Genomic DNA, 24936 nt, shown 5'->3' with positions numbered 1-24936 from the left:
TGGTGCTTTATGAAGATATCTGGCCATGTGTGTATAGGGTTAACTTCCTCAATTTCTAGAGACTTTTTCTTGTTATGGTAGGGAGGGAAGAGCCTGACATTAGTTTCAAATATAAGATTGCATGAGTGATGATATCTATCACACTCTCCATTTAATTCACCTGTCTAGTCTTTGTAGAAGGTAGGTGGATCTCGGAAACTGCTGTTGTTCCAATGTGGTATTTTTCTTGGAGCAAATCAGCACAACACCTAACATGCGGAAGGATACGGCTGTTGTCCCCACCAAATACTTTTGTCCTCTATACCTATTTCGAGGGTCACCAGAAGCAGTTTACTTTTGAGATTATGTCAGCCCTCCTGCTCCCTGCCATAAACTACAGAGATCATTGTCATCTGGACACCCCACAGAACATCACTCTGGTCCATCTTTTCATCATTGGACTGAGGAGCAGGAAGTAGCAAGTATTTTAGATGACTCAGACACAAGTAAACTAGAGGTGAAAGCCTGGTACCGTGTCATTTATCTAGTCAGGAAAATAGAAATCACACCAGTTATTATAACAGAAAGAATATAATATAAGAAAGGGATTATAAGACTGACATGGCAAGTGGGAAATTGAGGTGACATAGAAATAATGACTATAGAAAGCAGCTGACATTCCTAGGTAAGAACCTAACAGAAAGCAGCAGGTGAGGAAGAAATATTTGCAGAGTCCCAGGAGAACAGAGCAGAATATGGAAGAATACATTTGGAAATGACAGACAATAACTTAATAGCTAGCCCAATAGCTAGTGAAAGCATTAGCTAATGAGTCTGGTTTATATTAAATATTCTGAGAAATAAAGAAAATTCCTTATTGCCGATTTCAGTTTTGGAATTCTTTCTTTTTAAAACATTAGCCTGGCTCTGGAACAGCCAATAAAATTACTTGTCTGTACAAATCATTACAAAATATTTTCAGGTTGACATTCTCTTGCATACCTGAGACATTTATTTTACTGTTCAAAGTATAAGCAGACAATGGAATACTACTCACAGTAAAAAGGAACGAATTACTGATATACACAACAACTTGGATGGATCTCAAAGGCATTATGCTGAGTGAAAGAAGCTAGTCTCAAAAAGTATGATTCCATTCATATGACACTTTCAAAATGACAAAATCATAGTGACGAAGAACAGATTAGTGGTTGCCAGAGGCTAGGAGTGGGAGGAAACTGTGACTTTTTTGTAGTAATGGCAATGTTCTGAATTCTGATTGTGGTAGGGTTACATGAGTCTATGCATATGATAATGTTCATAGAGCTTTATTCAAAAAGAGTCCATTAAAAAAAGAAAATAGGAAAAGTAAAAGCAGAACATGCGTGGCTTGTGCGTCAGGTTTTATCTTTTAAAAAAAATGCTGTGGTAAGGTCAAGTACGACTCTACTGTGCTTTTGCCATATAATGTGGCCTGAGTTACAAGGGAAGAGTGTCACTTGGAGTGAGACCGAATGTGCAACATCTCTTAGATTTCTGAGCACCTCGGAGGCTGAGGGCAAGGCCAGAGACTGAGGGAGGAATGCTCCCACCTCTGGGCTGTTCTGGGACTCATGCTGCCAGCTCCTGTGATTTGGCTAAGGGTATTTGTGCTGTTTGCATCAGTTCAAAGCCTCCTTCTTCCCTGCACCTCAAAGCCTGGCCTGCCTTTTCCCCCACTGACGGCTTTTATTTGGTGCTAGCAGCCTTCGAAGATTGATGCATGAGTGGCCCTTGGCAGTGACCCCACTGACTGGCAAAGCCGGCCACGGGGAATGAACAAGATACTCACTGGCATCAACATCATAGTGATCATGGTCCAGTGGACCTTGTTTTGAGTTCTTCTTGACAGTCCAGAGCAATTCTTGTGAATAAATGGCTGAGTGGCACCCAGCCTCCCTGTAGACCTCTTTGCCATCCACATTGGGGACTACTTTCCAAACATGTTTCAAAATATAATTTTGCTATGCTCTACATTTTTAAAATCCTTCATTAATAGGACAGCATTAAACAAATTATTCTTGAACTTTAAAATACATAAAATCACTTTGCATTCTATCACCCTAAGAGTTTTTGTTCAGTTCCAGCTGAGATCAAAAAGAAAAATTCTCTGCAGTTACATGCTGTCTTTCAGAAATCCTCTCTTTGGATGAAAACTGCGCCATTCCCATTGCTGGTCAAGCTCTGCTCACTAGGAGCCAATCTCATACCCAAAACATCGATCTATTACAGGATGGGATTCAAAAGTGAACAAGCACATACTCTTTTATTTCTGGCTTCTTTCGTTCCACATACTTTTTTGAGGTTGATGTTGCATGTATCATTCATATGCTCTTTTTTAAAAATTTATTTATTTAAATTAGTTTCAAGTATACAGTACATTGGTTAGACATCTATATAATTCATAAAACGATCCCCCCATTTGTTCCCTCCCTCCCCTGACCCTCTACCTAGCCATCATATTAATGCTAACTGCATTCCCTATGCCATTCTCCCCATCCCCTCGCTACCAACTATCAGCTACTTTCAATTTGTACTTTAACCCTTCACCATTCTCTCCCAGCCCCCAAACCCCTCCTCCCCACTGTCCTGGTCACCAAATTGTCCACTATATTTGTGAGTCTGCTTTGATTGATTTATACTTTTTGTTCCTTAGATTCCACATATAAATGAAATCATATGGTATTTATGTTTCTCTGTCTGACTTATTTCACTCAGCATAATAACCTCTAGGTCCATCCATGTCATTGCAAATGGTAGGATTTCATTTTTTTAATGGCTGAGTAATATGCAATTGTATATATGAACCATAATTTCTTTATCCAATTGTCTTTTGATGGGCATTTAGGTTGCTTCCATATCTTGACTATTGTAAATTATACTGCCATGAATATTGAGGTGCATAGATCTTTACGAATTATTGTTTTGGTTTTCTTTGGATAAATACCCAGCAGTGCAATTGCTGGGTCAAAAGGTATATTTATTTTTAATTTTTTGAGAAACCTCCAGACTGTTTTCCATAGAGGCTGTACCAATTTGCAACCCCACCAACAATGTATGAGAGTTCCCTTTTCTCCACATCCTCGCCAACACTTGTTTTTGATTTTCCGATGATAGCCATTCTGACAGATGTGAGGTGATATCTCCTTGTGGTTTTAATTCGTATTTCTCTGATGATTAGTGACCTTGAGCATCTTTTCATATGTCTATTAGCCATCTGTATTTTCTCTTTGGAGAAATATCTGTTCAGGTCTTCTGCCCATTTTTTAATTGGATTGTTTGTTTTTTTGTTGTTGAGTTGTATGGGTTCTTTATATGTTTTGGATATTAACCCCTTATCAGATGTATCATTAGTGAATATCTTCTCCTAAACAGTCGGTTGTCTTTTTGTTTTGTTGATGGTTTCCTTTGCTGTACAAAACCTTTTTGGTTTGATGTAATCCCATTTGTTTATTTTTTCTTTTGTTTCCTTTGCCTGGAGAGATATAGCTAAAAAGAAATTCCTGTTAGTAATATCAGAGAGTTTACTGCCTATGTTTTCTTCTAGAAGTTTTATGGTTTCAGGTCTTACATTTAAGTCTTTAATCTATTTTGAGTCTATTCTTGTATACGGTGTAAAAAGGTGGTCCAGCTTCTTCTTCTTTTTTTTTTTTTGCATGTATCTGTCCAATTTTCCCAACACCATTTATTGAAGAAACTGTCCTTACCCCTTTGTATATTCTTACCTCCTTTGTCATATATTAAGTGAGCATTTAGGCATGGATTTATTTCTGGGCTCTCTATTCTGTTCCATTGATCAATGTATCTGTTTTTATGCCAGTACCATGCTGTTTTGATTACTGTAGGCTTGTAGTATAGTTTGATATCAGGTAGTGTGATACTTCCAATTTTGTTCTTCTTTCTCAATATTGCCATGGCTATTCGAGGTTTTTTATGGCTCCATATAAATTTTAGGATTATTTATTTTAGCTCTCTGAAAAATGCCATTGGTATTTTAATAAGGATTGCATTGACTCTATAGATTGCTTTGGGTAGTATGGCCATTTTAACAATGTTGATTCTTCCTACCCATGAACACGGTATATGCTTCCATTTATTTGTGTCTTCAATTTCATTTTTCAATGACTTATAATTTTCTGAAAACAGGTCTTTTACCTTCTTGGTTAATTTGATTCCTAGGTATTTTATAGTTTTCGGCTCAATTGTAAATGGAATTGTTTTCTTAATTTCTCTTTCTGAAAGTTCATCATTGCTGCATAAAAATGCCACTGACTTCTGAATATTTATTTTGTATCCTGCTACTTTACTGAATTCATCAATCAGTTCTAACAGTTTTTTTTATAGAATCTTTAGGGTTCTCTCTATATAGTATCATGTCATCTGCAGATAATGAGAGTTTTACTTCTTCCTTTCCAATTTGGATACCTTTTATTTATCTTTCTTGTCTGATTGCTGTGGCTAGGACTTCCAATACGATGTTGAATAGAAGTGGCAAAAGTGGGCATCCTTGTCTTGTTCCTGATCTTAAGGAAAACACTTTTAGCCTCTCCCCATTGAGTGTGACATTAGCTGTAGGTTTGTCATATATGGTCTTTATTATGTTAAGGTATGTTCCCTCTATTTCTACCTTGCTGAAAGTTTTTATCATAAATGGATGCTGGATTTTGTCGAACAGTTTTTCTGCATCTATTGATATGATCATATGGTTTTTATGTTTCGATCATATGTTCTTTTTTATTACTGTGTGGTATTCCATTGTATGAATGCAGTAGTCCATACTTTATCTATTTTATTGTTGGTAGATATTTGAGTTGTTTCTAGTTGTGTTTTTTTTTGGGGGGGGCTTTTATAACTAAATCTGCTATAAATATTTTTGTGCAAGGCTTTTTGTGGACGTACTCATTTTTCTTACCTCCATATACCTAAAAGAGAATTAAAAAGTAGACATATGTTTAAGGTTATTACCTACTACCAGTCTCTGAAATAGCTACACCATTTTACACTCCCCAATCTACATGAGTTCGAGCTGCTCTACATCTTTGCCAACATTTGGTATTATTAATCTTTTTTTAAATGTTAGCCCCTTTAGTATATAGTAGTGCATAGTTGTGGTTTTTATTTGACTTTTTCTCATTGAAAAATGATGTTGAGTGCCTTTGCATATGCTTTTTGGCCTTTTGTGTATTTTCTTTTGTAAAGTACTTCTTGGGAGAATTGAAGAAGTTGTGATAATATCTGTCAGGGAAGAGAAAGAAAGGTGTGATTTGGAAAAGCAGAATTATCAATGATAGAGCCATTTTCCCTAATCTTGAATGGTTATGCACTTTTTTGGTGTTTTAAATAGATATAAATGTAAAAGTAGTTAAAAGAAGAAGAACCCAGTAGGTACGTGTTCCCAAATAACTCCCTCCTAGCCTACAACCATTGTCTTGAATTCTGCTTCAGAGACTCATTCCTTTGGGTTTATCACAAGGAATTCTCAGCACATTACTATAAGTGCATCTCCAGGCTTCCTTCTAGTCTCACAGCTTGTTGGGAGTGCAGGGTGAAGGGTTTGGGCATTTGGGGGTTGCTGCATTCAGGCCCTTTGGAGAAACATGAAGGCCCTGGCTGCCTGGGAGACAGTGGTGTCAAAGGATAAACCAGGAAAGGGAAGAAAGACTTGGAACAGAGAAAGCATAAGATGTGCCCTAAACTTTTATTTACCTCATCATTTTTTTTCCCATGGTTGCTCACTTCGGTAAATGTTCAAGTTGAGAGAGGAGAGAGAGAGAAGCACAGTGTGAATTTCAAAATGATGTTATTAAATATGTTTGGAAAAGAAGAGCACAATAACCAGCTAGAAGGAGACTTTGGGACAGTCTCAGGGGAATAAAGGGGCTATGTAATTATAGCAGCAAGAGTGATAAGTGAAAGTATTGCCAGATTCCTGTAAGCCTTCCATAAGGATCAAAACACTTCATATGTATGTGTAACACATACACACACTACAGTGAAGAAAAATATGAGGCAAACAAAGTCCCTGCCATCTCACAGATAGGCCATCATATGTGCAGAAATGCAGAGATTTGGTCTAAGGACAAACAAGCCCCAGGAGTAGAGTAAGAATAAGGTCTCAAACCATCTCACTAAGAACTCAACGTGCCTTGCAATGGCTATCCTCACTCTAAGGTTTTATCCCTGTATTCAAAATATACCACAATATCCATTCTCTAGTAAATAGTTCTCATGTTTAAGACAGCCGGATAGTGATAAATCAGCTCTGAAAGTCAACTGCTATAAATGCCATGTGCTATCAGATCACAGACCAAAGCCAAATTTTCAAAACATTTCCTGCTGGAATACCCACAACATTTTAACAAATGTCTTTTGGAAAGTTTTGAAGCCCAATAAGCCCCCATCATCATATAAAATAAAACTGAAAAGAAAGTAAAATGTGGCTGTAAGAGAAAGGCTGGGGAAAATCTTGAGATCTTTGGAGAAATGCTTGTTTATAGCCACAAAAGCGAAGAAGTGAACTTTTCTTACACATATACCACAAGAAAGATTAGAGTTTGGAAAATATTCTTTCATTATTTACCAAAGAAATTTCTTTGACTGCTTTTGAGTATAATGTCTGTTATTTCTTGTTCTAAACAAGTCATAAATATAACTCTAGCTTTTGTTGAAGCAGTTTCATGAGAAGCTAGGGAAAGGATTTGAGAGTATTAGTGATGGGGCCAGCAGGGACAGAAATAGGGCAAAAGCATCAAAGAAGCATCTTTTGTCATGGTCAAGATGGGCATGACTGGTAGGGGCCGATTCTAAAATTGTACAACTTGAAGTCTGAAGCCTCTCAAAATCAGTGGCAGGAGGGCCGGAATGGGAGTCTAGAAAAAGAAGGAGAATTTTATTTTCATTTTTATCCAAATTTTATTATGAAAAATTTTTAAGTACAGAAAAATCAAAAGAATTATACAATGAACATGTACATACTCATGAGGGAGATATTTTTAAATTGACAATTTTTTTCCACTGAGGCTGATTTTCACCCTCATCAAAGAAATGCTCTTGAATGAATGAATGAGAGGTCTAACATTCTTCCCACATACTTATTCTGGGGATGCCAAGATGGTATGTTGCTACTGCTGCATGGAGTGATAATTCTAAAAGCAGGGGTCCCTATGGGTCTGCTTCTACCATCTGTTGTTTTAGATGCTTCTTGCTCATGCCATCTTGTCTACTCTTTGTTTTGTTATCTTTGTGCTGGCTGTTATACTGGAAACTATATGTGGAAATAATTTGATATTATTTCTTTAGAGAGGATTTTCGTTTGCTTATGCCAGGCACATGGGGGTGCTAGCAGTACAACAAATATTTATAGGGCATTACTAAGGCAGAAAAAAATACAATTATGAACAAGAAATGGTCCCTTCTTTACAAGTCTTGCTCTGAATGAGCAATAGAATTCATTTAAATGGAGCCTTTAAAGAAGAATTTAGTTCATACAAGTTTGATCAGCATGCAGCTTTTCCTAACCTTATCCATTTGCACCCATTAAGGAGTGGCATGCTGGACCATGCAGAAATGCCCTGAGGTAGCAGTTCTTTTGCAGTTTCATTTCATAGATAATTTAGAAAAAATATTCTATGAACTTAACTATTATATTCACCATATAAAAATCTAATCAGAAATAATTAGAACGGTTTTACTTCCTTTGACCAAACACTCAGGAAAGATGATGCTTTAAAACACTACTATAAGACAGTTACTTATTCACGGCAGAAATAAAATCATAGCCCATTTGTATATTATAAACTAAAATACTCTGTCGACAGACGATCTGCAGGGACTTAAGTGCTTATTTCTAGGTGGTAGAACCAAAATATACAATCCTTCCACACACAAATTCAAGAGTACCCTCACAAGCTAGAGGTTGGAACTACTATCAAAATAGTGGAGAGGCTGATTAGCTGAGAAGAATCTTTCATGGAGCATAGCCCATGGAAACCTCGACCTAATGATGATGTCTCAAACTGAGCCTGAGCTCTTTCCCTGGACTTGCCGTCTTTAGTCTTTCTCAGGTGTTATCTCATGCTTCTTTAATGAAATGGAGGGGGAAGTTCTCAAACAGATGACAAATAAAAATCACTCCTTATCCCTTCCTTAGTCCTGGAAAAAAATACTCAACAGGAGAGCTGACTTAGGAGATTTAAGACAAACTACCAAAGTTAATATATTAATATCATTAATATGTTTTCTGCCTGGCAGTTTCCCGCTGTGTAGTATTTTAAAATCCTTTCATGAGACACCAAAGCCTTTGCTTTCTTGGAAACACATTCCTTTATGGCGTAGGTTTTACTTTCAGTCTCCTTTTTTCCTACTTCCATGAGTTTGCTATTTTGCACACCCCAGTGTCTTACTTGAGACTTGCACATCACTATCTGTGACTAATTCTTATGAGAAAGCCAAGTTAGCGTGTCTGAACTCAGGCCACACATACCACATCTGTCAAAATGATCACTTTCAGTGGGGGAGCCATAGACCCTACAAAATTATTTGTTTTAAATAAGATTTAGATCAAAGTTAACTAGGCCTGAGGATATGGCATTTGCTCTGCTTAAAAATTAATGAGCAACCCTGTCAGTTAAAATTTAGAAACTTAGAATAGGATTAGCTTGAGTATTCCTTTCCCCCTCCAAAGAAACCACATACATGCCATCGGCTTAAGAATAACTAGAACTAGCATATGTCAATACCAAGCCTCCAATGGAACCAAGTGTTGTTTGTGGTTTATTCTATTTGTTTTTACCTACTTGCACTATGATAGTGAGTTCTCTTGGATTCTGTGGTATCTGCTATCTCCTGAGATCTTGAGCATGACCCTTTATTTGGGTTTCTCATCACTGTTAAAACACACAGGGCTGGTATCATTGAAGTGCACAAATAATTTATTGAGCTCTTACAATGAGGAGGCATTTTGTTGGCATCATGGAAGACAGAAAGGAAAAATAAATGTGGCTCCTAACCTCTAGGACTTTGTAATTTAATAGATGAAAAAGACATATCCAGGGATAATTCATGTAACATTAAAGCAAAGCTACATGGAAAGTGCTGTAATAGAAGCCTAATTGAATCCAACGCTGCCATAATTTAGAATTTAAGAGTTTCAGTGTCTTTCTCAATAGATCCAGAAATGGGGACTCTGGTTACCAGATTATTTTCCAAACAAGACTGGCTGCCAAATTTGTGGGGCCCAGTGCAAAATGAAAATGCAGGACCCCTTGCTCAAACACTAAGAATTTTAAGACAGTGACATCATTAATCCAAGTATGGAGTCTTTCTGAGTATGGGACCCTGTGTGAGCGCACAGGTCACATGCTCATAAAACCAGCCTTGTTTTCAAATATAGTCTATGAATATGAAGAATAGGCTTTTTTATGGTCTAACTTAACATTTTATTTATTTATTATTTTTACAAGGCATTTTGTTTTTTATTTAAATCTACTCATCTCTAGACTTTATATTCCATGACAATTTTTTGAACAGTCCAGAGGAGGAATTCATACACAAGAAATTTTCTTCCAAGTAGTTCATAGGAAAATAAATTCTCTAAGGAAAGAAAATAATTTAGTCTTTCCCAAATTAGCATATGGGATTGGGATCTACAAGATAGAAAGTTGCAATTTGCAAAGACAATTTCACAGATGTTTCACAGCTACAAGGTAAGTATAATAATAGTAGTAGCAATATTGGCAGTAGAAGTTGATGCTAACACATAGAGCTCATTAAGTGCCAAGATTCTTCTAAGTCTATTGTATATATTTACTAATTTGTCCTCAAAAGAGCTCTGGAGTGTAGATAACTATTATTTCTTATCCTACAGATGAGGAAACTGACTTTAGAGAGCTCGAGTGATTGCCCTAGTCACACAACAAATAAGTGGTAGAACAAGAATTTGAACTCCTTCTAGCTCCAGAGTCTGTGCTCTTAACCACTATTTATGCTACTTCTCATAAAAAAGAAGGAAAGAACAAAGGAACGAAGGAAAGAAGGAATGAAGGAACTAAGGAGTTATCCCATTATATTCATTCATTAATATCATAGATTTGGCTTAACCAGGGTATATTGTGTGCTGTGTGCATGTTTTAATTTTTTTTTCTTTTTTTGCATTTCATGTTCATAGTTTAACAGCACCCGTTCGCCCTCCCCCACTGAGTGTTGCCACATGACCCCATGGAGTAGAAAGGTACTGGTTCTGAGAACATTCCATCACATCCTATCCTATTCTTTCCAGACACTTTCACTTTCTTCTCTTTTAATTTTATGGCAAACTGTTGTTTCTAACTAACAGGTATTCTTTTAAATCAATTTAAAAGTGGGTATTTTCCTAACTTGAATTAAATAAAATATAATTTAGACAGTCACGCCATTGGCTTTTCTCCCCATTTACTTCCCCCTCCCCCCACCACACACACACCCCTAGGTTGCAAAGAAGGTTCTGTTGAAGATGAGCATCACCTAATGCTGCCCCTGGACTTTGCAGTTCTGGAGGAAAGAAATTCCAGCTTGCCCTATATTTATCAGAACTGTAAAGTTTTAGCTTCTCAAATCAAAGAAGACAACCAAAAGGATTCTCTGGCAGCCAGTTGTCCCTGTCACCATTAAATAAAAAGTGCCTTTGGCTGCTGGTCAGAGCCTATGGTCAGGTCACTGCTCTTTCTTTGTTTCCTAGTCCATTGTTATTCAAGGAAGGAATCCTACAAAATGTGGACTTTGGTGGTGGGGGCTTCTCTCCAGCTCTTGCTCTCTCTCCCTCTCTTTCTGTCTCTCTTTCTGCATGCACCAAACTTTTTTTTCTTTTTGGAAGTTACCTAGGAAACAAAGTCTTTTGTGCTCCAACTTTATTTGAGCTATTTGCTTCGCTGGGAATCCGCACAAAAGCTGAAGAGAGAAAGAAAGTTGCGATGTTTTTACTAAAACGTTCATGGCGAACACAGTTTTCTCAAGGTGGGGAATCATATCCTGTTGGGTGTATTGGGGGGCTTTGCAGATACCTCTGACAAGGTAAGCAACTACTGGGGGTTGATTTAAAACAACTGGCTCTGGAAAGCTTCTCTTTAAGGGAACTTGAAAACAGTTCATTTGACAATTGTGAAATCCTCTGACTCAGAGCATGATGCTTCCAAATGTGAAGATGAGAAAATGATCTTGACTTTAGAATAGAATATTATTTAATGATCTTGACTTTAGAATAGAATATTATTACAACCTAACTGGAATAAGAGGAAAAAAATATTTATATTCTGCAAATACACACCTTCATCCAGATTGTGGAAAGAAATAAAACTAACTTCAATAGTAAAAATTGGGTCTTTTAATAATATGATTTAGAAACCCAGCCCTGAAATCAAAATTGGGATAGAGCCTTTTTAATAATCTGGTGTAGGAGGCCAACACTGCAATCGAAATTAGACAATATTAATAACGATCAAAGATTTAGATGGAGAATTTTCAAAAGTCGTATAGAAGTCAAGGTCTCTGACTACACAGTTGGAAGAAAAGCTTCGGACTGGAAAGCTGCAAGAAAATAAACTAGGACTGTTTTACTCCTCCAAATTTGAAAAAGAAACCTATTTAAACCCCACCCCCATCAATAACATTTACCTTTACCACTATAACTGGTGGGGAGAGATTCTTCACTTTTGCTTTTCCATGTGCATGCAGTGTTGATGAAACTGTTTTTAAAGTGTTATTCACAAATGCCATCGTCCTGCAGTAAAGTTAACTCCTTGTGTTTTAATATGGACTCTCAGATTAGGTGCTTTGTCCTTCAGGTGATGTGTTCTGGAATGTCTCCTGACTCCAGGTTTTCTGGCATATTTTTTAAAACATTTCATAGACATTGATCCTAGTCATCTAGAGCTCTCAAGACTTTCAATAGGAATTTATGGTGAGATGGATGTCGAGAAAGTGGATCTACCTCTCACTGGATTAAAGACTAACATTTTTCTTCAGTTTGAAGTTGGGGGATCCCTGGCTACCTTGTCTCTCCTCTTAATTCCATTTGACCTACAAAAACATGTTTATTTAACCCATTTTTTTCCTTTTGTGTCGCTTGACTATTGACATTATAACTTTCAATTAGTTGTGCTTACTACCTAATTCTAGGACTTCTTCCTTTGAACTAAAAAAGCTTATCTCTGACCAAATCTTTCTTAACTAAATTTTGAAATCTCTTCTATGTGTGTTTACATGTAAACCGTAGTGATTGAGTCCAAATGTATTCATTTGCAGTCCCATCCCCCGGAGGACGAAGATACAGATGTCATGTTAGGGCAGAGGCCGAAAAACCCAGTACACAATATTCCCTCGACACTGGACAAGCAGACCAACTGGAGCAAAGCACTACCTCTCCCGACGCCAGAGGAAAAGATGAAACAAGATGCTCAAGTGATTTCTTCTTGCATTATTCCCATCAATGTCACTGGTATCGTTCTGTTCTTTTCTTAGGGGCAGTCTATGTATTAAATATGTTTAATTCTATGTATTAAATATGTTCAAAATCTGTGCTGCTGGGGGTACCAGATAAGAATACCGCTTTGTGAACAAGTAATACCTTTTTCATCGGAATACAACCGAGAAGATGTTCAATATGCTTTTGTCAGGTTTTGAACATCGATTTGCATATGTTCTGCTGGGTCACTTGTTATGTAAATGATGGACAGTTTCTTTTTGAAAAAAAAAATCACCAAATAGCTCTTTGGCCATAGCCGACTGAAATAATGGAGAAAGCAGCAGTGATTAATCATATGATAATGATGCGTGGCACTGCAAGAAAGAAAACAGTAAACCCCAGGTTTCTAAAACTGCAAGTAATGATCCTGTAGACCAACTATAAAATCTGTTCTCATGCTTCCTTGGCTGAAGATAGGCTTGTTTAAAAGATCATTTAAACTTCCACATTGATTTTAAGGATTTTTGACCTAGGAATACATGAATTCATAGATGAAAGTTAAATTCTACTCTCTGCTTTTCTCCTCCTGTGTATTGAGAGTGTGAATATTAGTCTAGGTTGAATTTACAAGCCTGTCCAGATTTTTCTTAAAAAGTTTATTGGCAGCAATTGTAAATTCAAGAATTGGATCTGGTCGTCTTTGTAAGTAAAATAATGTTATAAAATATTCTAACTTTTAAAGATAGAAATTAAATGATCTATTCATTGAGCTTTCTTTAACTATCTCTAGTAGTTATATTTTAATTTATTTATATATTGAAAATTTCAAAATTGCCATATTATGACAGATTTTCATCCTCGTACCATGTGACTAAAGATGTCATGTTGCTCAAGATGCATTCTGGACACAGTTATTATTAACCCTACTCGAATTTCTCTCACATAAAGTGGGGAGCAAATGATGACCTGGCATCTGGGACAGATATTATTTCCTTCCTGAAAAGGGTGGTTCTAGTTGATCAGCTGATGTGAGCTGAAGGTTAATTTTCCTGATGACCTATGCAAATTGTAGGATAAATTATTCTAAGCATGTGTACTTTACCTGATCTCTGTAATCTAAATGGGATGGATTAGGGGAGTTCAGCTGTCAAAATGGATCATTTTGGCATCCTCTTAAACTAACTTTCAGTTCTGAGGCTGATTATTAGCAGTATGTGCTTTCTTCATGTAACTGTAAGTAAAATCTTGTTTTCAAATTTAGTTCTTTGATTATGGGTCTTGTGATTCAGGAAAAGGGAAGATCTTTCCTTCTGCTTTATTTCAGAAACTCTCAAACTAAAGCCTAGATTATATGTTGATTTCAAGAGCTTTAATGAGAAAGTTGTTGATGTAACACAAAGTCTCTGTGTCTGTATGTCATATGTTCTATAATTATGATGATTAGAATGAACAATTTTAATTTTCGGTTAGAACTAAGAAAGGAAAATTCCATTAGTATGAATTCTCTGATAATATTGTAATCATTCATCATGTGATATCTCATACAGATTTTTTAAAGTGAGTTCTAGAAACTGTTGTCACTTGTGATGCAAAGCAGAACTCAAACTGCTTCATTATTTAACTGAACAAGGTTTAACATGCCATCCTGCCCCATGCTTAACAATCAGGATAAATGATGAGACAACCAGATTCGAAAGCATTTTTGGCATTATGGCTCCCTGAGGCAAAACTCACTCTGAAAAATCCATTGTGCCTACCTGTGCCAGATAAGAGTTTGAGTTTCTCACCTTCTCCCTTGGGGTTCTAGGTTGGAGATTGGATAGGACTGCATGTAGGATGTCAGTAATGTGATTATGGAGAGAGAAACTAACAGGCATCATGGTTCACTCCCTGCATCTACTAAAGCAAGCACACACATTCTAAAGACTGGGAATTCAGCTTTATTTATGGTTGGTACAGAAGATAGATCCACTGAAGCGCAGAACCAGGAACTGCCTTATATTTTTATTTTATATTGATAAGACACTGGTGCTAAACCAAGAAGTGTACAATTTAGTCAGTAGAAGAAAGTAGATAGAATTACATGATAATTTAAAAAACAAATCTCTAGGCTGTTGTTTCCTCAAAGAAAGTGTGTGTGTTGTATGTGTGTGTGTAGGGGGTGGAGATTGGGCATAGTGGGTAGAGGGGGAAAAAACTCACAAAGGTGCTTTTAATGAAGAGATGGGTCAGGATATGTTAGCTGAACTAAATCAGGTTAACATCTTAATTACAGATCTACTATGCAAAGATATCAGCTTCCGAGAGTCTCAAAAGAGACCAGTAAATAGTGGTAACTAAAGATTGTAAGTCCTTAAGGAGTCATTTCTCTGCAAGGGTGATTCTTTGATGTTATTTCTCTATCTTTTTTCTTTTGACTTTTCTTCTTTGCTAGTTACTTTGGGTAGTGCAAGCTGTGTGGAGCGATGCGTTTAGAAGTAAAGCTTAATGTACTGCAGCATAATTTAAATAAGAGCTGAATAAGGGCTCCCTTATATTTGTTCACAGGCTTAATCCAAACTCTTCCCTTACTTCAATAAATATCACTGTGTTCCAAGCAGATGAAAATGTGTTTGCCATTTCTAAAGGCTAATGAGACCTATTTGTGGGTTGCAGGAGTTGGTTTTGACAGAGAGGCTAGTATACGCTGCTCTCTTGTTCATTCACAATCTGTACTACAGCGAAGACGAAAACTGAGGAGGAGGAAAACCATCTCGGGTATCCCCAGAAGAGTCCAACAAGAAATAGGTGTGGTATAAAACTGTTAATGGTTAACATTGTGTCGGGTGCTGATTTTAAGATGAAATGGAAGCCAGCGTTTAGCCAACTTCTTTTAAAAAATAGTCAGTGCTGTAAGTTGTAGAGGTTCTGAAATGGTATATACTTGTTTTGGGTTCAGCAAGCCAGGTGGTACGACTTTCTAAGTCTCTGTCCTTGACTATGAAGGTTTTAACCTTGTGGCTTTAGGCATGTACGTTCAGGTCTTATTGCTGAAACGTAATATTTTGCTAATTTTTAAAAGTTTTATTAAGGTGGAAATTATAAATAAAAAGTAACAAGAGTCAATGAAAGATTGTTTTAGAAAGTATACTTTTATTTGAAAAGAGATATACTTTTATGACATTAATAATTTTAAAAGGTACTTTTCAAGCATACTCAATTAAATATTGAATATTGATAATTTGATATTGTTGATGACCTTTTAAAAATTTTTTCTGTTCCATATGTTTAGGATATCTCTTCCTATGTTTTTATTATTATGGTAGCATCTCTTATAAATAAGATTTTTATTTCTTATAATGAATTCTAAAATTTTTATTTTGTTATGTTTAAATTACAAAATAAAAATGAATAGTGACCAAGAAGATAAAAATGGACTTTAGTTTTTAAAAAAATAGTAGTGACTTATTGGGGCAAAGTAATTTGATACTAAAGAGAGAAAGAATTCACAAAAGACCTAAAAGCATATCTTCTCAGTATATATACATACATATATATATATAGTCTGTGTATACAGAGAGAGACAGAAACAGAAAGAGGCAGAGACAGAGAGATTCTCCAAAGCATTTTAACTTTCTCCTAATTTTATATGCTGACTTTTTTCTGTAAGTAAAAGCTCCAATATGCTAGCACCCAAATTTGTGGATATCTCTCAGAATGTCTGTTAGTATGCTGTTGTATAAAATATCTCACTATGCTTTCCACATGCCCTAGATTCTGATGAGTCGCCCGTGGCCAGGGAAAGGAATGTGATCGTGCACACAAATCCAGACCCTTCTAACACCATCAATAGGAGATCTGGAACCAGGGACTCAGAGTGCCAAACTGAGGACATTCTGATTGCTGCTCCATCCAGAAGGAGAATCAGAGCTCAAAGGGGTCAAAGCATTGCAGCTTCCCTTTCTCATTCTGCTGGCAACATTTCTGCATTGGCAGACAAAGGTGACACCATGTTTACGACTGTAGTGAGCAGCCGCACAAGATCTCGGAGCCTTCCCCGGGAGGGCAATAGAGGTGGGGATGCTGAACCTAAAGTTGGTACTAAACCCTCAGCATATGAAGAGGGGGAGCCTCTTGTGGGTGATCGAGAAAGAACACCTAATGATTGCAGCGAGGTTGCCAGCAGCCCAGGTGCACAGGAACACCAGCCTGCTTTGGGCCTGGCCTGTTCTCAACATCTTCACAGCCCCCAGCACAAGTTAAATGAGAGAGGGAGGTCACGTCTGTCCCGAATGGCTGCCGACTCTGGCAGCTGTGACATCTCCTCCAACTCAGACACCTTTGGGAGCCCCATCCATTGCATCTCCACAGCTGGTGTCCTCCTCAGCAGCCACATGGACCAGAAAGACGACCACCAGTCATCCAGTGGCAATTGGAGTGGGAGTAGTTCCACATGTCCCTCACAGACCTCAGAGACAATCCCTCCTGCAGCTTCTCCTCCCCTCACTGGCTCTTCACACTGTGACTCGGAGTTGTCACTGAACACGGCCCCTCATGCTAATGAGGATGCCAGTGTCTTCGTGACAGAGCAGTACAATGACCACTTGGATAAAGTGAGAGGCCACCGGGCAAATTCCTTTACCTCCACTGTGGCAGATCTTTTGGATGACCCCAACAATAGCAACACAAGTGACAGTGAGTGGAATTACCTACACCACCATCATGATGCCTCCTGCCGCCAGGATTTTAGTCCTGAGCGCCCCAAGGCAGACAGCCTGGGCTGTCCGAGCTTCACAAGCATGGCCACTTATGACAGCTTTCTGGAAAAATCTCCATCGGACAAAGCAGACACTAGCTCTCACTTTTCGGTGGACACAGAGGGATATTACACCTCAATGCACTTTGACTGTGGTCTCAAAGGTAGTAAGAATTATGCCTGTCATTATGCAGCCCTGGGCCCAGAGAATGGCCAGGGCATTGGAGTTCCTCCTACTCTTCCTGACTGTGCCTGGCAAGACTACTTAGACCACAGGAGGCAGGGGAGACCAAGTATCTCCTTCAGGAAACCAAAGGCAAAGCCAACCCCACCTAAAAGGAGCTCATCGTTGAGGAAGTCTGATGGAAATGGAGACATTTCTGAGAAGAAAGAACCAAAGATAAGCAGTGGTCAGCTCCTGCCTCACAGTTCCAGGGAAATGAAGCTGCCTCTTGATTTCTCCAACACGCTTTCTCGAATGGAAAATACCAGTCTTCCCACCAAGCAGGAACCTTCATGGATCAACCAGAGTGAACATGGTATTAAGGAACCTCAGTTAGATACTTCAGATATTCCACCATTCAAAGATGAAGGTGCTGAATCAACTCACTATGCAGACCTCTGGCTTCTAAATGACTTGAAAACAAATGACCCTTACAGATCTTTATCTAATTCAAGCACGGCTACGGGTACCACAGTTATCGAATGCATCAAATCTCCAGAGAGCTCTGAATCCCAAACATCCCAGTCAGAATCAAGAGCCACTACCCCATCCCTTCCTTCTGTTGACAATGAGTTTAAGCTGGCTTCACCAGAAAAGCTGGCTGGCTTGGCATCTCCATCAAGTGGCTATTCAAGCCAGTCTGAAACACCAACATCCTCTTTCCCTACAGCTTTCTTTTCTGGTCCATTGTCTCCTGGAGGTAGCAAAAGAAAACCGAAAGTTCCAGAAAGGAAATCCTCACTACAGCAACCCTCTTTAAAAGATGGAGCTCTGTCACTGAGTAAAGATCTCGAACTTCCAATTATACCTCCTACCCATCTTGACCTAAGTGCTCTTCATGTCTTGAATAAACCATTCCACCACCGTCACCCATTGCATGTTTTTAGTCATAATAAGCAGAACACAGTAGGGGAAACACTGAGATCGAATCCACCACCGTCCCTTGCAATTACGCCGACAGTCCTGAAATCTGTTAACCTTCGGTCCATCAGTAAGTCTGAAGAAGTTAAGCAAAAAGAAGGCAACAATACAGAACTCCCCTACTTAGAGCAAAGCACTCTCACAATGGCTGCCCTGTCTCCAGGTAAGATTAGGCCACATATGGCTAAGAAATCAATATCACGTCAGTACGCCACTGAAGACACCATTCTGTCCTTTTTAGACTCCTCTGCAGTTGAGATGGGACCAGATAAACTACAGTTAGAAAAAAAATGTACTTTTGATGTGAAGAGTCATTGTGATCCAGAAACAGTAACCTCAGCTGATAGCAATCTGCTAGATTCAAGTGTCACAAAAGACCAAATACATATGGAGAGTGAGCCTATTCCAGAAAACAGACCAAGTAAAAATGGTGACTTTCCCACAGAAGGATTTCAGAAGGTCTCTGCTGCCCGCCCAAATGATTTGGATGGTAAAATACTACAATATGGAGCTGGTCCAGACAGAGCCCTACCACAGGTCCAGAAGATATTCTCTGTAGATCGTGAAGAAGTTGCACACATTGAATCTGTGGATGTGCTCACATCTCAGTCACACTCATCCAATAGAGACACAGACATAAGCAGTCAACTTAAGCATCAACTTGGGATTAGCCGCCACCATGACAAAGTGCCTGGGAATATCAGCTATGAAGCAGAGCTATCAACTGCAAATTCATACTATGAAAAATGTTCTGAGCAGGAAAATATTGCTTCAAGTATTTCAGCCAAAAGTGCCTCTGATAACAGCGGAGCAGAGGAGAACCAAGGAAGTATGGATGAGGTTTCATTGAAAGGTCAGTTTGTCACAATGGAAAGGGATCTCGTGGCACTTGAAATTTTTCTTTCTTACATTCCCCATAACACAGTATAGCCCTGGGTGTTGGGTTCCCTCCACTATTTCTTTTTCACTAATTAAAACAATTGAGATAAAAACTTTTGGTATTATGGGACTATGCTGTGATAGATATATCGCCTCATTTTAAAAACGGCGTTAAGGGAACTGATGTTTATTTGTTCCCTGAGTGAGTGAAGCCTAGCAGTGTGCTAGGTAACTTCCTCCTAAAGTTGCTTTTGTTCTTAATTTAAGAATCGTCACTGAGTGATGACTCAATGATTTCACCGCTTAGTGAAGACTCTCAGGCTGAAGTGGATGGTGTGTTTGTGTCTCCAAACAAACCTCGAACAACTGAAGATTTATTTGCAGTCATTCACAGGTGAGGTAACAATACCAAAGGTTTTGCTTCTTATGGTGATTCTCATCAAATGAAAATATGTGAAAGCTTTGTGTACTTGTAATATATTCGACAAAAAAAAAAAAAAAAGCAAAGAAAAGTTATGTTTCCAAATCAACTGGATAGACCTCAATCGAGAGACTTTCATAAGAACTGCTAAGGGAAGGTGTTTTTTCCCTAGGAAAGACATTCTGGAACAAGTTTTTATTTGAAAACAATTTGTGGTTAAGTAATTTAAAGTGAAATCTCAAACTGTAGTGCTATCTTTGATTTTAAATAATTTCTTGAACCTAAAACAATATGCTCAAAGCTGTCATCTACACTAGCAAAGATAAATGTAAGTTGATTCACTGGTCAGAGCCCCAAATTTTAGACAAGACAGTGTATTAAAAACCTGCCCATTTCATAGCCCATAACAACTAATCACTGCTTTTTCTCCCCTCTCTTCCTAAAACTTAAATTTCTTTTAATAACACTGGACTTCTCTAAAATGAATGCTCCATATCCCATGAATAGTAGATGTTCTCTGGGCTGCTTTTCCAGGACAGTGTTGTGTCCATGCTGCCCATTCACATGCTCTCATCTGCCTCCTGCATCCTTGTGGTCAATACCCATATTTGCAAGCGTACTCCTTACAACCTGTGACTGAAGAACAGAGCAGGAACTAGCCCTTGGAAAGCAAACCCATATCAAACTGAGCTATCCAATCATGCTGTGTTTGCTCCTTTGATAGCTATGACTGCCTTCTTCCACTAGGCCTTGGTGGCTGAGATCAGACTGCCAATGGGCAAAACCTGGGGACTTTCTTTTCTACCTCATGAAGTTATACTTTTTGAAGCAAGTTCTTTGCAAGCAGCTTGCCATTGTTTTCCCCCAAGAATTCTGCTTTTTAAGGGAACTTGTGTTTTCTCTTGATGTGGTTCTCTCATAAAGAAGGAACACTGCTCTTCAACAACTTTTTGAAAAAGAGTCCATTAGAAATGCCTTCTGTGTACACCTTAGCAGGCACACTTCTCCATTCAGAAATTGAAGAATCATTAGTTTATCTGCCCCTAAGCTCCTATTATATTCCTCTCACCCCACTTTCTCTTCAACCTTAGGACAAGTCACTAAAATGCTATGTAAGTTAAAGAGCCAAGTTCTCACCCCCAAAGATCCAAATGCTAGTGTCTGGAACAGTGGACAGAACATAAGTAGTTGAGTCAGAAAGACCTGGAATTGAATCCCAGTGCCGCCACTTCCTATCCAGTCTTGAGTCAGTTAAAACATCGGTACCTATTTCCTTACTGGAAATAAGGATATCTATAGCTCACACATTCAATTATGAAAACAATATAACATTTTAGTGTCTCGAATATGGTAGATGCTAAAAGCAAATATTAGTTTAAAACTCCTACCCTATTGGAGTGTCGGACACTGGCATACACAGGATAACAACCACAAAGGTTTCAGTAAACTGAAATCAGGCTGGTCTCCAATTGCAAAGCTGTCATTTTTCTCTACCCTATGGAATTTTTGGTTGGTGAGAGAGCATGTTGCCAGTACTATCAATGAACTGATTCAGGATGAAGATTCACTGAATTTACACTGGTTTATTTATCAAGAGAAATTGTATGATGATGGGCGCCTATGTTTGATAGCCTTACTGAGTTTCATAATCTTAGATTTGCATTTGTGTAGGACTTATCTATGAACCTATGTGCAGCACAGTGACAAGAATGATTTTGTTTTCCTTTTTATTATTATTATGGTGACATTAGTTAACGAAATCCAGTAAGTTTCAGGTGTACAATTTAACAGTAAAGCAAATATATATATATATATATTTTATATATATATATATATTTATTTATATATATTATATATATATATATATATATTATTGTGTGTTCACCACCTATAGTTAGATTTCTTTCTGTCACCACATATTTGACCCCTTTTACCTCATCTATCTCCTCCTCCCCCATGCTCTGGTAACCACTAGTCTATTGTCCATGTCCATTTTATTTTCTTGAGAGCTTACATCGTACAGACCTTTAAGAGCTCCATAGTTGGTCTAGGTTCTCAGCTCCTCACAGAAAGTTGGCTTACTGATTAATACACTATTGATGTTCCTAGGCAGCTATGGACAATGGTATTTGCAGCCAAAAATGGAATGACTTATTTAAAAAGTCATGTAAGAAATTTTTTATGTGGAGGAATTTAAGAAGCAGGCAACAACTCTTCGTATAATGCATCCCCCCCCACACACATACCACACATATCCATCACCAAGCTTCTCAATCATCAATCTATGGCTGATCCTGTCCCCTCCACACCTCCATCTGCTTTGCTCCTCTGGTGTTCACTCGAAGCCAACCCCAAGCATCAGTGTATTTTATCTGTATTGCAGAGACAGATTTAGTAAGAGAAAGCTACAGTCCTTTGCTGCCTACCCTCAGGAGTCAAAGAGCAGTATTTTCTTATAGTAAAACATCTCAGTAAGTCCTTCTCTAGAGCCCTAGCCCCCACATTAGTCATTGTTTGAAATGGTTATTTCCAGAACCTAATCTATATGCACTGATTATCAGAGAATTTCCCTCAGGCTGTGAGTGCTACAAGGGTGAAGAATGTATCTTACTCCTCATCTCTGTAGCCCTAATGCTTCGCATCCAATCAGATAGGATGCACCAAAATGCTCTTTAAGGTGATGTGTGAATGCGACTTAATACTTTCAGTTTCATAAAAATGTATCTGGACTGAGAGTCTTCCTTTTCTTAAAAGGTCCAAGAGGAAGGTACTTGGAAGAAAAGATTCCGGGGACATGTCTGTTCGAAGCAAATCGAGAGCTTCCCTTAGCAGCAGTAGCAGCAGTGGTGCTGGTTCTGTCACTTCACCCAACAACAGTGTGACAGCCCCAAACAGCCACAGGTCTCCTGGCCTCATCTACCGAAATGCCAAAAAGTCCAACACATCGAATGAAGAGTTTAAGCTGTTACTCCTCAAGAAAGGCAGTCGCTCAGATTCCAGTTACCGCATGTCTGCCACTGAGATCCTGAAGAGTCCCATCCTGCCCAAACCTCCTGGGGATCTCACGGCTGAGTCCCCCCAAAGCACCCATGAGGCCCATCAGGGGGCACCTGGGCTGGAGGCATTGTCCCCACTCTCTCCATGCTCCCCACGAGTTAATGCAGAAGGGTTTTCCTCGAAGAATTTTGCCACATCAGCATCAGCAAGGGTTGGACGTTCCCGGGCGCCCCCTGTGGCCAGCAGCAGCCGCTACAGTGTCCGCTGCAGGCTGTACAATGCGCCCATGCAGGCCATCTCTGAGGGCGAGACGGAAAATTCCGACGGGAGCCCACACGATGACAGATCCTCCCAGAGTTCAACTTAGGTTGCCTGTGCCAGGCTTGCTGTCAAAGCCAAAACTCTTAGTCATATGAGGATGGAGGAACAGAACAGAAGACTAGAGAGAAGTCAGCACATCACGGGGTACCATCACATATTACCAATGAATTCCTAAATATTTGCTGGAGAAACGGAAGGTGGTTTGGTCTTTCTTGATTATTTACCATGTTTTTAAGTAGCTGCACTGTCTTTCATATTTTTCTTTAGCTTAGTTTGAGTTACCCAATCGTATTCTTTTTGATAATATAGAATTCAAAAATGTCTGCTTTTCATGAAACCTAGAAAAAAGTTTTCCCAGAGCTGCCTATTCAGAAAACAAAACCCTCACTGTCATAATTCTTAAGAAGATAAAATTACTCTGGAGGTTTGGTATTTTTTTACATTAAAATGAACTAAAGCAAAATTTAGAAGAAAGGACTACACACATGTAAATACCATATTTTTGATAAAAATGTGTAAATAGATTTATCAATGACGAGTGGACATGTGGCCAATTATCTACCACAGACCGTTTATAGAACACAACAGATAAAGTGTAATAATTGTATTCTGTGAATACCATTTTCATATCAAATACCATATTTAAATGTCCACCAGTATGATTTCTGAATGATAAACCTCAAATATGAATTTTAAACTGATAAAATAAAGGAAATCTTGAGATCATCTACTGAAATGTGATTAATTTAAAACAATGAATTCAGACCTAACCATTTTTGTGACAAATTGCAGCACCAAACAAGCTAATAGTAGTAATCACGTGACTGTGGTTTGCCACGTGGTAATTTGGACAGAATGAGAAGCATGCTTTTGATTTTTTTTAATCAATGAGAGAAATCATCATTCTCAACACAAAGCCCTGAGCAACAGCATTTGACAGTGTCCTTTAAACTTTAATTTTTCAACAGATTGCTTTAAAGAGAATGAATAGGGAAAATAGTAGTAAATTTTAGGTTATGTTTTATATTAGGCTACTGGAGACATACACAGTCATAATCTAATGACTATAATCTTTAAACTCCTTAAACATTCTAGCAATTAGCTCCGGTTCTTTAACTAAGAAAAATAAAACATGAGCATGCCACAGAGCTGTTGATTTATCAGTAAATACCTGCAATGAGTTTTCAGTGAAGCTTTCTCTCTGTGCTGATGAGATTCATGCTACCTAAAAATTAACAGATATGACACTGTGAACAAAGTAGTTGGGAAATAGGTATGTGTATATGCATTATTTATATTCACTGTTAAACTGGGAATGGGGAACAGCTCTGGTTCACAATGCTACATAAAACTGAGTTTTTGTCTGATTTTACTATATCTGCTTGATGGCAAAAGGGGAGGGGTGGTGGGTGGGAAAGGAAATGTCAGGGCACATGCTCTGATAAAATGAAGGCAGGGAAACAAGCTGAATTACTTGAAATTACTTGAATTTTCTTGTCTTAAAACTGAAAAAATGTAGTTACAAGTTAAAATCTGCAAATAGTTTTTACACCTCTGATTTTAACATGAACTGATGCTAATGTTTGAAATGATGTCAGAAATATAAGCAGTTATGTACTTATGTTTTGAATAGGAGAAGGTAGAAAGTAGAGAGAACTAAGAAGGGATATGGCCTATAAAAGAATAGAATGTGATTAGAATGATAGAACATACCAGAGTTACCAAGAAATTGATATGCATCTGGCTTTAAGCTTATGCAAGTGGTATTTGGGAAAGTAGGATGTGTGAAAGGGAGTTTGTGGTTTTGGTTTAATTCATGCAATATGAAGGAGAAAGCCTGGTCTAAGAAGATGCTGTCTTTCAATAGAAACACTTCCTAAGATCTTGCAGATTGAGAATTTGAGAATCTGATTGCTGTTCAGTTTTTCTGTTTGTCTGGAAATAAAAAAAAAAAACATGTCTGGATTCTACTATTTGTTTTCACT

At 38.1% G+C, this 24936-nt stretch overlaps 1 protein-coding gene across 3 annotated transcripts in view; it reads left to right on the top strand.

Moving 5' to 3' along the window:
• The window catches only part of NHS (NHS actin remodeling regulator), a 335830-nt gene extending 310965 nt beyond the window's left edge, over positions 1-24865 (top strand). For all 3 annotated transcript variants that reach the window (XM_039852308.1, XM_039852309.1, XM_039852310.1), the window contains 6 exons: positions 10184-10246; positions 12295-12487; positions 15110-15241; positions 16208-19186; positions 19480-19606; positions 22388-24865. In XM_039852308.1, the coding sequence (XP_039708242.1) occupies positions 10184-10246; positions 12295-12487; positions 15110-15241; positions 16208-19186; positions 19480-19606; positions 22388-22997 (4104 nt within the window). In that variant the 3' untranslated portion in view covers positions 22998-24865. The remainder of the gene's footprint in view (positions 1-10183; positions 10247-12294; positions 12488-15109; positions 15242-16207; positions 19187-19479; positions 19607-22387) is intronic.
• The last annotated feature ends 71 nt before the right edge of the window (positions 24866-24936 follow it).

The sequence above is a fragment of the Pteropus medius genome, unplaced genomic scaffold, assembly GCF_902729225.1.
Source record: "Pteropus medius unplaced genomic scaffold, Ma_sr-lr_union100, whole genome shotgun sequence".
Taxonomy (NCBI): Eukaryota; Metazoa; Chordata; class Mammalia; order Chiroptera; family Pteropodidae; genus Pteropus; species Pteropus medius.
The sequence above is the reverse complement of the archived record's forward strand: the minus strand, read 5'-3'. Positions and strand labels throughout refer to the sequence as shown.